At 37.9% G+C, this 13,112-nt stretch overlaps 1 protein-coding gene across 3 annotated transcripts in view; it reads left to right on the forward strand.

Annotated features, from left to right (window-relative positions):
* LOC120632587 (ral GTPase-activating protein subunit beta) overlaps nt 1-13,112 on the forward strand; it is a 34,638-nt gene that overhangs the window by 12,352 nt on the left and 9,174 nt on the right. For 2 of the 3 annotated variants that reach the window (XM_039902508.1, XM_039902510.1), the window contains 13 exons: nt 321-398; nt 514-679; nt 1,666-1,875; nt 2,416-2,569; nt 3,436-3,487; nt 4,780-4,875; nt 6,121-6,255; nt 6,344-6,355; nt 7,485-7,706; nt 8,502-8,608; nt 9,044-9,206; nt 10,467-10,638; nt 11,427-11,556. In XM_039902508.1, the coding sequence (XP_039758442.1) occupies nt 321-398; nt 514-679; nt 1,666-1,875; nt 2,416-2,569; nt 3,436-3,487; nt 4,780-4,875; nt 6,121-6,255; nt 6,344-6,355; nt 7,485-7,706; nt 8,502-8,608; nt 9,044-9,206; nt 10,467-10,638; nt 11,427-11,556 (1,697 nt within the window). The remainder of the gene's footprint in view (nt 1-320; nt 399-513; nt 680-1,665; nt 1,876-2,415; nt 2,570-3,435; nt 3,488-4,779; nt 4,876-6,120; nt 6,256-6,343; nt 6,356-7,484; nt 7,707-8,501; nt 8,609-9,043; nt 9,207-10,466; nt 10,639-11,426; nt 11,557-13,112) is intronic. The other variant, XM_039902509.1, reaches the window with a different exon arrangement.

Genomic DNA, 13,112 nt, shown 5'->3' on the forward strand with positions numbered 1-13,112 from the left:
AAACTCAGCAGTTGCTCAACATCATCATTTAACAATTTAACAATCATTGTTCTATTTTCTGTGAGACGAAATCGGAGCGGTTTGCTTCCAGGCAACCTTGTCAATAAGAAATTCATCAATAGTATAGTAACCTTGATGTATTAATTGTGTTTTTTTACATTCTTTAAACTTATGTAATGGTAAATCTAATATTACCTTCGGTATCATGTTGACTGAGGCCTAAACCCTTTTATTCTTATAGGATACCCGTGCTCCTAATTGGGCCGGTAATGAGATAATGAAGAAATTGAAACAGTATGAGGTTATTTTTTTTTCTACAGAAAGAGCAGAAGGCACGCCGCCTCCACCTTCCCTGTCTGAGGCGACGCAAAAGCTCAATATGATAAGCTATCAAGCAGGTATTTCGATTGTAACTTTTTTACGGGAACAACTGTTTTTAATAACTAATCAAGCAATATTGTAGCATAATTTGTAAATACATATACCAGTTATAGCAATTCCGCTGGATTCCAGGTCGGGCCGTAGCCCTGGGTACGCTGTGCCGGGTTATCTGCTCGAAGCAATGCCGCGAGGAAGTGCTGGCGCCATACCTCGCGCGAACATACGCGGCCTTGCAACGCGGCCTGAGAGATCCCGCCACGGCCGCAGCTGTTGTTTTAGATGCTGCTGATATATTTAGGTGCTTTTAACCAAAGATTTTTATCCATAAAAGGGCTGTTTTACACACTGTTAGTCTTTACAAAAATATATCTTATAAATCAATTAACTTAATAAAAAACATCTAAAATCATTTATTTCAAGTAGGCCTAGTATAAGCACTTTTGAAACGTCAAGCCTGTCTGGGTGTAGTGACTCTACCACCGGTTCGAAAGGCAGATTCTACCGAGAAGAAGCCGGCAAGAAACTCAGCAGTTGCTCTTTTCCAACATAAACAATTTACATTTTACATTTTAACATTAATTTTTCTATCTTGTGAGAGATTAAAGCTTACCTAGATGCTTCCAAGGATCAAGGATTCATTAAGAAATTCATCAATTAAGTATTTTTTTTAAACTCTTGTGAACTCTCTAACAATCAGCAATTTAACGTTAACTACGATTTGTATGGTATCGAAAGAGCGACATCTAGTGACAGTACGGTTTCCCAGTATTTTTACTAGATGGCGCTACTTCGATCCCATATAGATCGTAATTAACTTTCACGTGAGCCCTAATGGGTTGATAATGGTGTTGATGATAACCAGATGTATACGGCGTTATGCCTTGCTCGAACGCCGTATGGTGGATTTGAAAGATTATTATCAAGTGATAAAGTGAAGTCCACCAATCCGCACTGGTCTAGCGTGGAAACAACGGCCTAAACCCTTCGCATTGTGGGAGGAGTTCCGTATCATAAGGGGGTCCTCCAATCCGCACTGGGCCAGCGTGTAGAACTACGGCCTAAACTCTTCGTGGGAGGAGACCCTAGTGCCCTTATAATAACGGAGAACAACGACTTAACCTGCTGTGCGAGGCACGCGGAGGCACAACGCTTATATCCTTACGGGCTGGTACTGCGAATTTCTTATCAGAAAAGCCAGAACCTATCAATTGTTGGTCTGACCCCGGAATAAATTTCCTCGGAGCTCTCGATTGTCGCGAACTGATTCAAGTATGACATTTGCAGATTAGATCTAGATGGCGTATTGGTTCTCGTACCGGACTTCATAACCGCTCTGGACCGAATCCTCTCTGAACGTGAACCAAAATTGGAATGCGGCCCCATAGACAAGCGGGAGCTACGGAAGGCGGCTATCAGTCTACTATTGTCTCTTGTCGCCTTCCCTTATCATTACAAGGGTTTGGCTGTACCGGAGTTTCCTGGATGCAATGAGTAGTAAGTATTGCTCAAATGTAATCCTTACTTCCTAACTAATATTATAAAAAAGAAAGTGTGTTTGTCTGTTTGTTTGTCTTTTCTTTAGGGCCTAACTAAGCAATCAATTAAACTCAAGACCTCAGATTGTGGGCTCTCTCTATTTCTTCAATTCGGGTCGTCATCGTAAAAATTTTTAAACTATATTTGTGTATGAATGGTTCCTCTATTCTTTAAAGAAAGCTAGAGATCTTGTCTGTCTGGAAGTCGTAAACTCGTGACGCTTAAGAGAAGATACAACGTGTAAATAAAAACCGAAATTATACTTCACAGGCTTTAGATGTCTCTGAGACTTATCTGTGAAACCCAAACCTAATAAGTTTCGTGTAAACCATAATTTTTACTGGATGATGCGTGTCAGTCTTTTGTCTTCAATAGGGTTGTCATAAGTAAACACTTAGAATGTTTTTAATTCGTTTGTATTGAAAAATAACTATGCTTCTATCATTATCATTCAACATTATTTCGTAATTCACACGTTACACGTTGTATATCCCGTAGCGCGGGCATGACCATCGGGGACTACGCTCGCGGCAAGCTGTCACTAATCTGCGTGTCCGCCGTACAAGTGGAGAGCTCGGAAGCCCTGGCCGTGCCGCTGCTGAGTGCTTTGTATCTTTGCGTGCGCCACAACGCGTGTGTCTCCTCATTGAAGGTACAGTACTTGGATGACCGACAATCTTTAAATAAAAAAGGATAATAGTAGTTAAAAAAAAACACGCTTGGTATAAAAAACAAACTAATGTACCTTTACCTTTACCTTGTAGTTAAGTTAAGTTAATTTAAAATACGTGATTTTTAGATTTTCTTAAACTGTTATTTTTATTAGAGCAAATTTAATCGATAATCCATTGACCATTAAATTTCTTAATATTAGAGAATTCAGGGAAAGAAAATTAGAATTAACATTCCTGCCAATAATAATTCCTGTCTTATCGGTTATAGATGTAAATTCTATAAATTTACAAAAATTTTTGTATTACAAATTGTTAAATGGAATAATCTTATCAAATAAGTGTATTGTCATTGGTCCTGGATATATCTAAAACATTTTGAAAGGGATAGGACCGTTTGAAGAGTGTTAAAATCAAGTCCAAAGGAGTCTGTTACAAACATACAAGTAAAAAAAAAATATTTTAAAAAACATTTTAACAAATTGCCGGCCCATTACTGGGCATGGGTCTCCTTCCTGAATGAGAAGCCGAAACGCTAATAGTTTTTGAGTAAACAACTGCCATACTTTTCACTGAAAGAAATCAGATACAGCCCTAACATACGCAAAATTAAAATCAAGTGACTCATGTCACAATACGCATCGTATAATGTAGGTACTATGCTCGTGTCGGTCTTTTATCTTCGATAGGGTTGTCATAAGTAAAAACTTGAATGTTTTGAATTAGTTTTTATTGAAAAGTAAATATGCTTCTTTTGATTTAATATTTTTACAGGTAAAGTGATCCCACTTATGAAATATACTTATGCATACTTCAACAGTATATACATTTGCATGTTTAATTGAAGGTACATAGCGCGCCGCCAGGTTCGACTGTATCACATACGTCAGACTATAAAGGTGAGTACTTTGCTACTTATGCACTGTTTTTTTTTTTTTTTAATATTCATACTAGTGTATAAGTTTGCCTACTGGAACACAGTTTATACTAGTTCGGTAGTTAATGTACAATCGGATTGTTTTACAATTACACATAGGTATATGTGATGTGAAAAAAAAAGTTTACCTTAATGAAGACCATTGTCACGTTCTTCAAGGCTGACAAAAATGATTTTAATTATAAGAAGCATTTATCAATTATAAAAAAAGCAGTATTTAACACATAATGTCTCAATTCTGCAAGATTTTGAAAATGTTGCCATTGTTATTGTTAAATTACCATGACACAGAAGGAACTGGTTTTTTGGGCATATGCCGCGAAATTCCTTTAGATTGTTTTAAGGGTTTTGACAAAAAGTGAGGCCGCGTAGAAAAGACTTTTGCAGTCTTAGAAAACCTTCCAAGGAATAAGAGATATGTACCACTAATTAACATCAAGTTCTTTTAAAAATCACATCAAAATAAATAGCTTTGGATTATGAAAGTAAACACAATACAATGATTGATGATAGTAATATTGATTTTTTGTAAAATAAATATTTATTTACAAATATTTATTTTGATGTGATTTTTTCGAGATTAGTTTTTATCATCGGAGTGGTGAGAAAAAAAACTTACCTACGCAAGAGGATTTTAATAATACAGTTTCAGATGAGTGCAATTTAAATATAATCAAATCAAATCATCAGCTTTCCTGTATATTTTACTATACCATAATTATTCGAAAGTCATCGCACCACATCACAAATCACAGCTAAATACACAGTAGTTACATGATACACATACATCAAAATTTTACTACCACGCACAAGCTACATTTTGGTTTGCTACGCCATCATACAAATGCCAAATAACTTTGGTCTAACCTAATGACACTCAATGAATGAATTTCTTTATAATAATAAAATGATAAATTTTAAGAAGTAGTGGTAATTCTACAAGTTTGATGCTTCTTGCCTCCAACTTGACCTTGCTAACTTCAAACTTTATCAAACTCTCCTAATTACGAACTTTCCGTACTCGGTAGAGTGAGGCAGAAGATTCGATCTCTAGTAGGGTTCTGCATTGTCTCTGGTCTGGCATTATGAAGAATTACGTGGTGCTAAGCGATTTAGCGGTAGGCTCAAGGTTACGCCAAATCCTTAATAGGAGGTTAGCCAGCTACCTTCTTACACTGCATCATTACTACCAGGCTTAATTGCAGTTCAGGGATAACTGGTAGTGAAGTAAAAAAAAATTGGGGGGTGTTTTAGCGCGGTCGGATAGCAGTGGGCCTGTGAGCACGGAAGGGTCACAGGACGACTTCGCAGCCGACGTTAGGGAGCTAGACCCATCTTCGCCTGTTTTCGGTAATTTCGACTTTATTTTGCTATTCAATAAGGTTGATATTTGACGTTGAATAAACTAAAGTGGATTATCAGGCTAGAAGGATCATTATCATATCTATAAATATGATCATCATCATTATGATCACCAATAAGTCTTTATTATAGGTCTAAGTTCGTGATAAATGGCCTGTACATTAATCCTATACTTCATTGACAAATTTTAAAGTAGTTTCTTGTACTAACTTCGGTTTCCGCGGCATTTATACCAATACCGTGGCAAGAAATATAATGTGTTTACTATCAACCAGCGTTGGGGCAGCCATCTCTTTTCACAAAATTTGAAAAGACCTACAGAAGAAGCTACTAGAAGCTTGTTTCATTGAAGTTTTGGTATGAGTGTACAGTTGAATAAGCCATATTTTAGGCCCAGATTTTCTCTATTCCGGCACAGAGAAAATATTATTTTTGAGGTCCACTATAAATGTCTACAGAAATGTCCTAGAAAATCTCAATAGTTTTGCAAATACTTCTTCTTGTTTTATATGTTTATGTTTGTCAAATATCATCCTTCCAAGTTGCGTTTTTTAAATAATGTAAAATTGTTTCCGCACAACATTAATGCTTTTTATATTGTTTTGTATTCTCGTTACGGCTTGCTGAACTCATATTATTTTATCATCTTCTTATTACGTATTTCAGAATATCATCTTTAAATTTTTCCCGATATTGCAATGTTTACAGAGTTAATTTGAATTCGAGAATGGGCTAACTGTATTCTTTATGGCAGCTGAAATGAAGTCCATTCCAGTTGCCATAGAGAAGGCGAAAGACGACCTCACTGCCGCAACGGTGAGCGCTGTGAATTTGAGTAGGTGGTCCCGGGTTCGATTCCTGGCAGGGGCAATTTGGGAATATAATTTCTGAATTTTCTCTGGTCTCGTGTGGTGGGAGGCTTGGGCCGTAGCTAGTTACCACCCTAACGACAAAGACGTGCCGCTAAGCGATTTGGTGTTCCGGTGCGATGTCGCATAGAAACCTATGTTATGACTAACATACTCCCAGGTTAGCCCGCTACCATCTTAGACTGCATCATCACTTACCAGGTGAGATTGCAGTCAAGGGCTAACTTGTAGTGGAATGAAAAAAACGTACAAGTTTCTATTCTTATCAATTCGCTGTCCCTCCTTTCCATTGTAAATCTTGTGTGTGCTTTCTTGTGCCTTGAAAGTGTTCGATCATTGATTCTACGGTAAAGTCATGTTATAGGAGCTGCTTTAGTAGTACGCGCGACCTACTTGGTATGCCATCGATTGATATCATCCTGGAAGGGCGATTTACAAGTGTCGCTGGCTGCATTGGAACTCCTCTCTGGACTCGCTAAACTCCATTCTTCAAAACCCGGTAAGTAATAATTTCGAATGAATGACTTTTTTTTTTAATTAATGGATGATAATATATGTTATTGTATTCTGATTTCATGCTCCCCAAGAGTTTATGATCGGTGAGACCATCTATTTTTCATTACCGTAAGTTAGTGTTACCGAGAATAAAGTATCCTATGGATAGTCTGAATCAAACTTTACGAAGACACGAACTTCGTGCATTTCGATGCGCAGAATTAAATATGCGGTATCAGCCAATTAGCGGCACGGTGTACCTGCGCGAAGCTACACTCGCAGCTTACTTCCGCGACGACATAATGTTTGAATCGAACTATACCAGGCTATTAGATTAACATAGTAACAAAGACCAAATATATAGAGATACTAGCGGACCCCAGCGCCATCTGTCGGGTTGATTTGTGAATCTAAACTAACAGGGTGTCCCCCAAAGGCACTCCAAAAGATTTATTCTAATCGGTCCAGCCGTTTAGGAGGAGTTCAGTGACATACACACGCACACAAGAAATATATATGTATATAAAGATATATATATATATATATGTATTTTAAACTTAAATTGCTGCACCAACCCGTTTCTTCGTATTTCCTAACGTCAAGGTTGTCTGGAAGAGGTCGCTTTAGTGATAAGACCGCCTTTGTACGCCCTATTTTCTATTCTAAGTTTCTTCTGTATATGTATTTACAATAAAGTATGCAATAAAGATTTCAAATAACAAACAATCAAAGACTTTTAATCTCCGGGATACCACGATATAGGTGTTTTTCCTGGATATGAAGGACCTGTCCGTCTTGATGATGCAAGTTATGTACGTGCCCAATTTCATTAAGATCGGTACTATAGTTAAGCTGAAAGTAGACAGAAATCGCTCTTTAACTATAAGACCACCTTTTTGTGCATACCTATGTTTAAGTTTAATGTTGTTGTCTTATAATTGTAAGTTTGTGTGGTTTACAAAAAATATTTACATACATACATAGATAAAAAAACGAACAAACAACAAATTTTCGCATGTGCACTACTAGTGGTTGCCCGCAACTCCTTTCGCGTAGTATTGGGATAAATGCAGAGCTTTTGTGCATGTATGAATTGCACGCCACTGCTCCCATGGTATTTTAAAAAAATAGCGACGAAGAACTCGCGCAATAGTAAATGAAATATTGCATAGTACAGATTCCCCTGCAGTGCAAGGAGTAAAGCAAATAAAAACTTTAATTGTTCCTGTACAGAAGCGATCGAGCGCAAGCGGGCTGTGCGTTGGATCTGCGACTACATCGGTGTGCAGTGCGGCCGGCCACCCCAAGCGCATTCGCGGGACCTTCACTCGTGCGTAGTGGCGGCGTACACCTGCCTCGCGTCGTGGCTGTGCGCGCCGCTGCTGGCCGACCCCGACTGCCTCGCGGCTTTGCTCGAGGTAGTCGAACTGGGCATATCGGGCTCCAAAAGCCAGGGTACGTACATTGAACTTGAGCGTTATCTTTCTTAACCCCTCTTATCAATGGCCTTATTTCCTCAACTACTCAGGTTATCGGAACTGTAATAGATTCAGTGGCGTATCCAAAGTTTTCGACCAAAGCAAACCTAAAGTAAGAAAATGGCATAAAGTAGAAAATTTTAGGCTATCCAGTGCTTTTACGCATTTATGAACTGCACCTCACTGGATAGACGACTTGTCTGAGGGAATCCCCCCTAGGGAACATCCCCTTTTCATTCATTTTGGTTTTATAATGACTATGTTTTGTCTATAATGACTGTTATTAAAAAAAAAGTTTATTATTATTTTAATATTATTATTTTAAATTGACTCCAAAGATTCCTTATCTTTGTCATAATTATTATTTATAGCTATTTCAAGTCATTTAACTATTTAAACACAATGTAGGCTATGCAACTCCAGCAAATTGTGTATCTATATAACAGGATATTTATTTTAAGAATAATTCACAAATGTATAGCTGTTAATTAAAAAAAGTAAGTTAAAGTAATTTTTAATATTGCAACGGGTTCCTAAAAGATTGATTATAGAAAAAAAAAAAAAATAAAAAAAAAATATTAAGGCACTGCACACATAGCCATCTAGCCCCAAAGTAAGCGTAACTTGTATTATGGGTACTAAGATGACTGATGAATATGTTTCTGAATAATATACAAAATACTTATAAAATGCAGATAAACACCCAGACACTCAAAACCATTCATTGTCATCACAGAAACAATGGCTGTAATACAACAATGTTAACACGCAGGTAAACCCGGTGAACCACCAAAGATGAAAGATGAAAAGGAGCTGAAACCAGTCTCGATGCGAGTCAGAGATGCTGCTGAATCACTATTGATGTTAATATTGGAACAGGTAATTTAAATAAGATAAGAAATAGATATTGAAGCGGTGATAGTAATTTCAATGTTGACCCGAAAGTCAATATTGAAGTGAAGCCCTGAACGAGTTCTTTCTGTGGTAAGCTTATTACAAGATTTGTCGCGGAGTTCTTTTCGTGTATTGGACTCTGTATCGTCAAAGCAAAATGGACCTTACCTTACTCGTTTTAACGTCGCAAATACTGTATTTCAAGCTAAACATTAATATGCAAATTTGTGCTTTAACTCACTGCAAATAAGATCCATTTTATACATATGTTCAAGTTTTTCAAACTCGAAAACAAATCTTCAAATATGTCCTAAAGCTACAAGTGAACCAACGGAGTATACTAATAAATCTACCAGGGCTGAAGAAATATAAAGAATTATTGAAATGTCGGTCTTCTATTCAACTTTGGTTTGACTTCAGGTGGGAACAAGCGACGGGGGCAAATGGTGCAGGCTGGACGAACGTTGGCTCTCAGCGCTGGGCCACGGGAAGCTCAGGCATTTTGTGGCCGACGGCAACACGCTCTTGTCACTACTAGAGGAGCCGCTTGCCAACAGCCAAGAACCGCAACCTACTATTGTTGGTAAGATTGTTAAACGAGTCTTAAATCTAATTTTATCAATCTGCCTGCTGAAATCCGTCGAAGTAATTCCCTTTCTATAAAAAATCTTTAAAATAAATTAAGTTACGCTTTATTCTTCGTTTGTAAAGAAAATGACACTAACAATAGAAAAAAAAAGGTATTTAATACATTGAAAGTTTAATTATAAAGTACTAGATGTGCCCTGCGGCTTCGCCCGGGTAATATTGGGAGGCAGCGTACTGCAACATAGTCTACATGTATAGTCTCATATATAAGATTTTTAGATTTTTTCACAAACATTTTTTTATCTAACGTATTTTTTTTTTCAATGAAATACTATATTATTTCTAATACCTCCAAAAATATGTATAAAAGGTTTAATGAAGATCGGTTCAGTAGTTTTCGCGTGAAAGCGTAACTAACAAACTTGCATTCACATTTATAATTTTAGTAGGGATTATCTATTTATCTCAATACCGGATCATCAACTTTCACTGAACATTAAAATTTGAGATTTTTGTGCAATTGAATCAATTAAATCACCGGAATGAGCCCGCAGACTTTGATAATTGAAAGTGTACAACCTTTGAAAAACTAAAATGTCGAATGTAGTATAGCTAACTTTAAGGTGTCGGTTTTTCATCGCGGCGTGCGCGCGCATCGAAAAAAGTGAGCTGGCGGACGATGTATTCCCCTCTCACTCGGTTTCGCAACTACCTTCATCCTTTTTAAATCTTGTAACCATGTGCGCCGCATTTCGTTACATCGTATAAATAGATAATATAAATATACTACGACAATATACACACCGCCATTTAGCCCCATAGTAAGCATAACTTGTGTTATGGGAACTTACATGACTCACGAATATTTTTTTATATGAATAATACATGGAAATACTTATAATGTACATATAAACAAATAGACACTGAAAAACAATCCTGATCACCACACAAACATTTTCCAGTTCTGGGAATCAAACCCTCGTCCTTGACTCAAAAAGCAGGGTCGCTGCCCACTGCGCCAATCGACAGTCGTATAAAAATTACTCCCATGATTTCATCCTAACGCCGCTAAAGAAGTATAACTTCAAAAGTGTCAATTAGACAGTGTTTGAATCGTCTCTCAAGACTTACAGGCCAATATATGTAAAACGCACATAACATAGAAAACTTAGAGGTGCGTTCTGGGATTAGAACTCTGTCACCGCTTATTAGTTTCCGCGTGCGATAATAGTTATAGGAGAGAGTATGTATTCAGTAATCATCCGCTGCGGCTGGGGCCGGTTCGCCTGGTCGCTCAGCAGCCGAGGCGCGCCGAGGTGCGCGGGGCGCGGTGCGGCGGCGTGCGCGCGCCCCGTGCCCATGCTCGAGCCCCCGCCGCGCGCCCCGCCCGCCTGCCTGCCGCTACCCGCGGCGCCTCCCTGTGCCGTGTGAGTGACACACACACACACACACGCACGCACGCATTCACGCACATACGCACGTACGCACAATCCGCATGCACACACTGCATATTCAATAAACATACGCGTGACACGCTTGACAGAGAATCGCAAGTTCTAATCGTGTCCCACAATTTATATGCATTTCAAAAATATATAACACTCATATTTCCCTCAAGTGCAGGTATAAACACTGATAAAAGACAGTGGAATCGCTTTAGAGATTCATCATCGCATGCACACTTTTTGACGAAGTCAATTACATTTGTTACACCAATGTACCTTTTTTTGGAAGTGCATGGGCCTCTTAAAACATGTATTTTATCTATTTTATTATGCTCTAAGGGCGAAACTCGTCTTGGTGTTGATATAAATGTCTTGTGAACTCACTTAATAAAATCGTAAATATCACATCGATACACAGTAACCCTTTTATGATTCCCGACAAACTAACTGAACTCAAGTTGATGTAGTGAAGGCATCTTTGCTCACGCCATCAGTTCCAGAACTATCAGTAGCCTATAACACATGGACAAAAGGCAGAGGCCTTTTGTCCATCAGCAAACATCACAACCGATGGTAGTGGACGCTACTGCCCGTTCCCTGTATTATTCCCTAAATAAGCTTTTACGTGAATTAGAGGGGCTGTGACAACTGCATTCGGATCTGACACCATAGGAAAATTTCCAAAATACACACGTCCAAAAACATCGCAGATATGGTTTCAACCGAATAATTTTCCTGTAAAAATACAATAATATACTTTGTTTTATCAGCGACTCAGCGTTCCCGACACTTGATGCAGTTTTACGGCAACTGAATGACACAGAAGCGCCAACTCTCTTCAAGCTTCTAGAACAACAAGCAACCATAGAGAAAAAAGTTAGGGACAGTGAGGATAACGTGGTGAGTAATCTGCTTTAACTTCTTTTCCTTCAATAGCCTATTACAGTTCACTTCCGGAATAAAGACTTGAACATAATCATCACACTGGTCGGACTGGTTGTTGATCGCAATGGATGGTAGAGGTAGCCCAGAGGACGCTTCTGTCCGCTCTGCGGTATATTCCATATAGACATATGCAAAAATAAACTTGCCGTGCAATATACTAGACTACATAAAATAAGTAATTCATTCAAAGGAAATTGTATACAATTTTACAATAAATTACCAGTTGATATCTTGGAGATGTCTCTGAAAAAGTTAAAAGTTTCTATTAAACGTAAGCTTATAGAAAAGTCCTATTATAGTATTAAGGACTACGTCAACGATAAAAATGCTTGGGTGTAAATTATTGCTCTAACCATTCTTGCTTCATTGCTTCTTTAATAGTTTTAAATGACAATGTGAGATGGTGATAACAAAAAAAAAAAAATAACAACCGGCTGAGTTTGTTGTGGGCTTCTTCTTAGACCAGGGCGCGTTTGGAACCCTCGTAGCTTTAGTTTTAAGGTGACGAATTTAGTTATCGCCATCAACTCACTTGTATGTCATATTTTACATGTAATGTACGCATCAAAAGTGCCATCCATGTGCCTATTTGAAAAAAGAAATATTTGACTTTGACTTCGACTATGTTTCCTCTACATCAACTTCATATCCACCATGGATGTGTGACCCTTAAAAGCTGGCTGGAAAGTGGCGATAATATATATGTTGTTAAAATACTAAAGCACTATGACAATTTCCAATGAAATGTTTTCCTAAAAGTATTCGTAGGGATATCTCAAACTTAAAAATCCGCGAGAATCATCAAATTATTTTGCACTGGGTCACCCAGTTTTACACAGTTGGAATAAATTGCCTGAGGACGTAGTAACTTCAGGATTTTTTAAATAAATCAAGAATAGACAACCAATATGAGGGGGAGAGAAAGCACAAAAATTTAACAATCTGCCTACTTGTTTACGTCTGCTAGTAGTAGACCTCAAGAACAGGACACCTCATCCAACTACTTCCTTTTACTTTTTTTTCAACTACTAGATTTTAGCAATCCATCGGGCTGGAGGCTGTGCTACACTGCCATTCCTGCTATCCTACGCAAATTATCTGCCAAACCCTTCTCAGAATAGCTTGATTATTTTCGAGAGTTTCTTGTTGCCGAAGTGTGTCCATCTTAGCTTTTTATTCACTAAAGGTAAGCTCTTGACTGCAATCTCACCTGCTGATGTAGTAATGATGCAGTCTAAGATGTTTACGGTCTTACCGGTTAGAGGTATGGCAGTTATATAAAACCCATACTCCTAGTAGGTTTCTAAGTGATACCGTACCTGAACGTTTAATCGCCGAACCCTCAGACCAGACCAAGGAAAATTCAGAAGTTATGAATTCCCGACCACGAATTTCGAATTTGAAAATTTTGTGGTCGTAAAATAACTTTATACCCAATTATAACTTTTATGTGACTCAAGTTTTGTTTTGTTTTGTTTAATTATCCTTGAATCGAAAAACCATTCATCTTA

The sequence above is a fragment of the Pararge aegeria genome, chromosome 20, assembly GCF_905163445.1.
Source record: "Pararge aegeria chromosome 20, ilParAegt1.1, whole genome shotgun sequence".
NCBI classification, from domain to species: Eukaryota; Metazoa; Arthropoda; class Insecta; order Lepidoptera; family Nymphalidae; genus Pararge; species Pararge aegeria.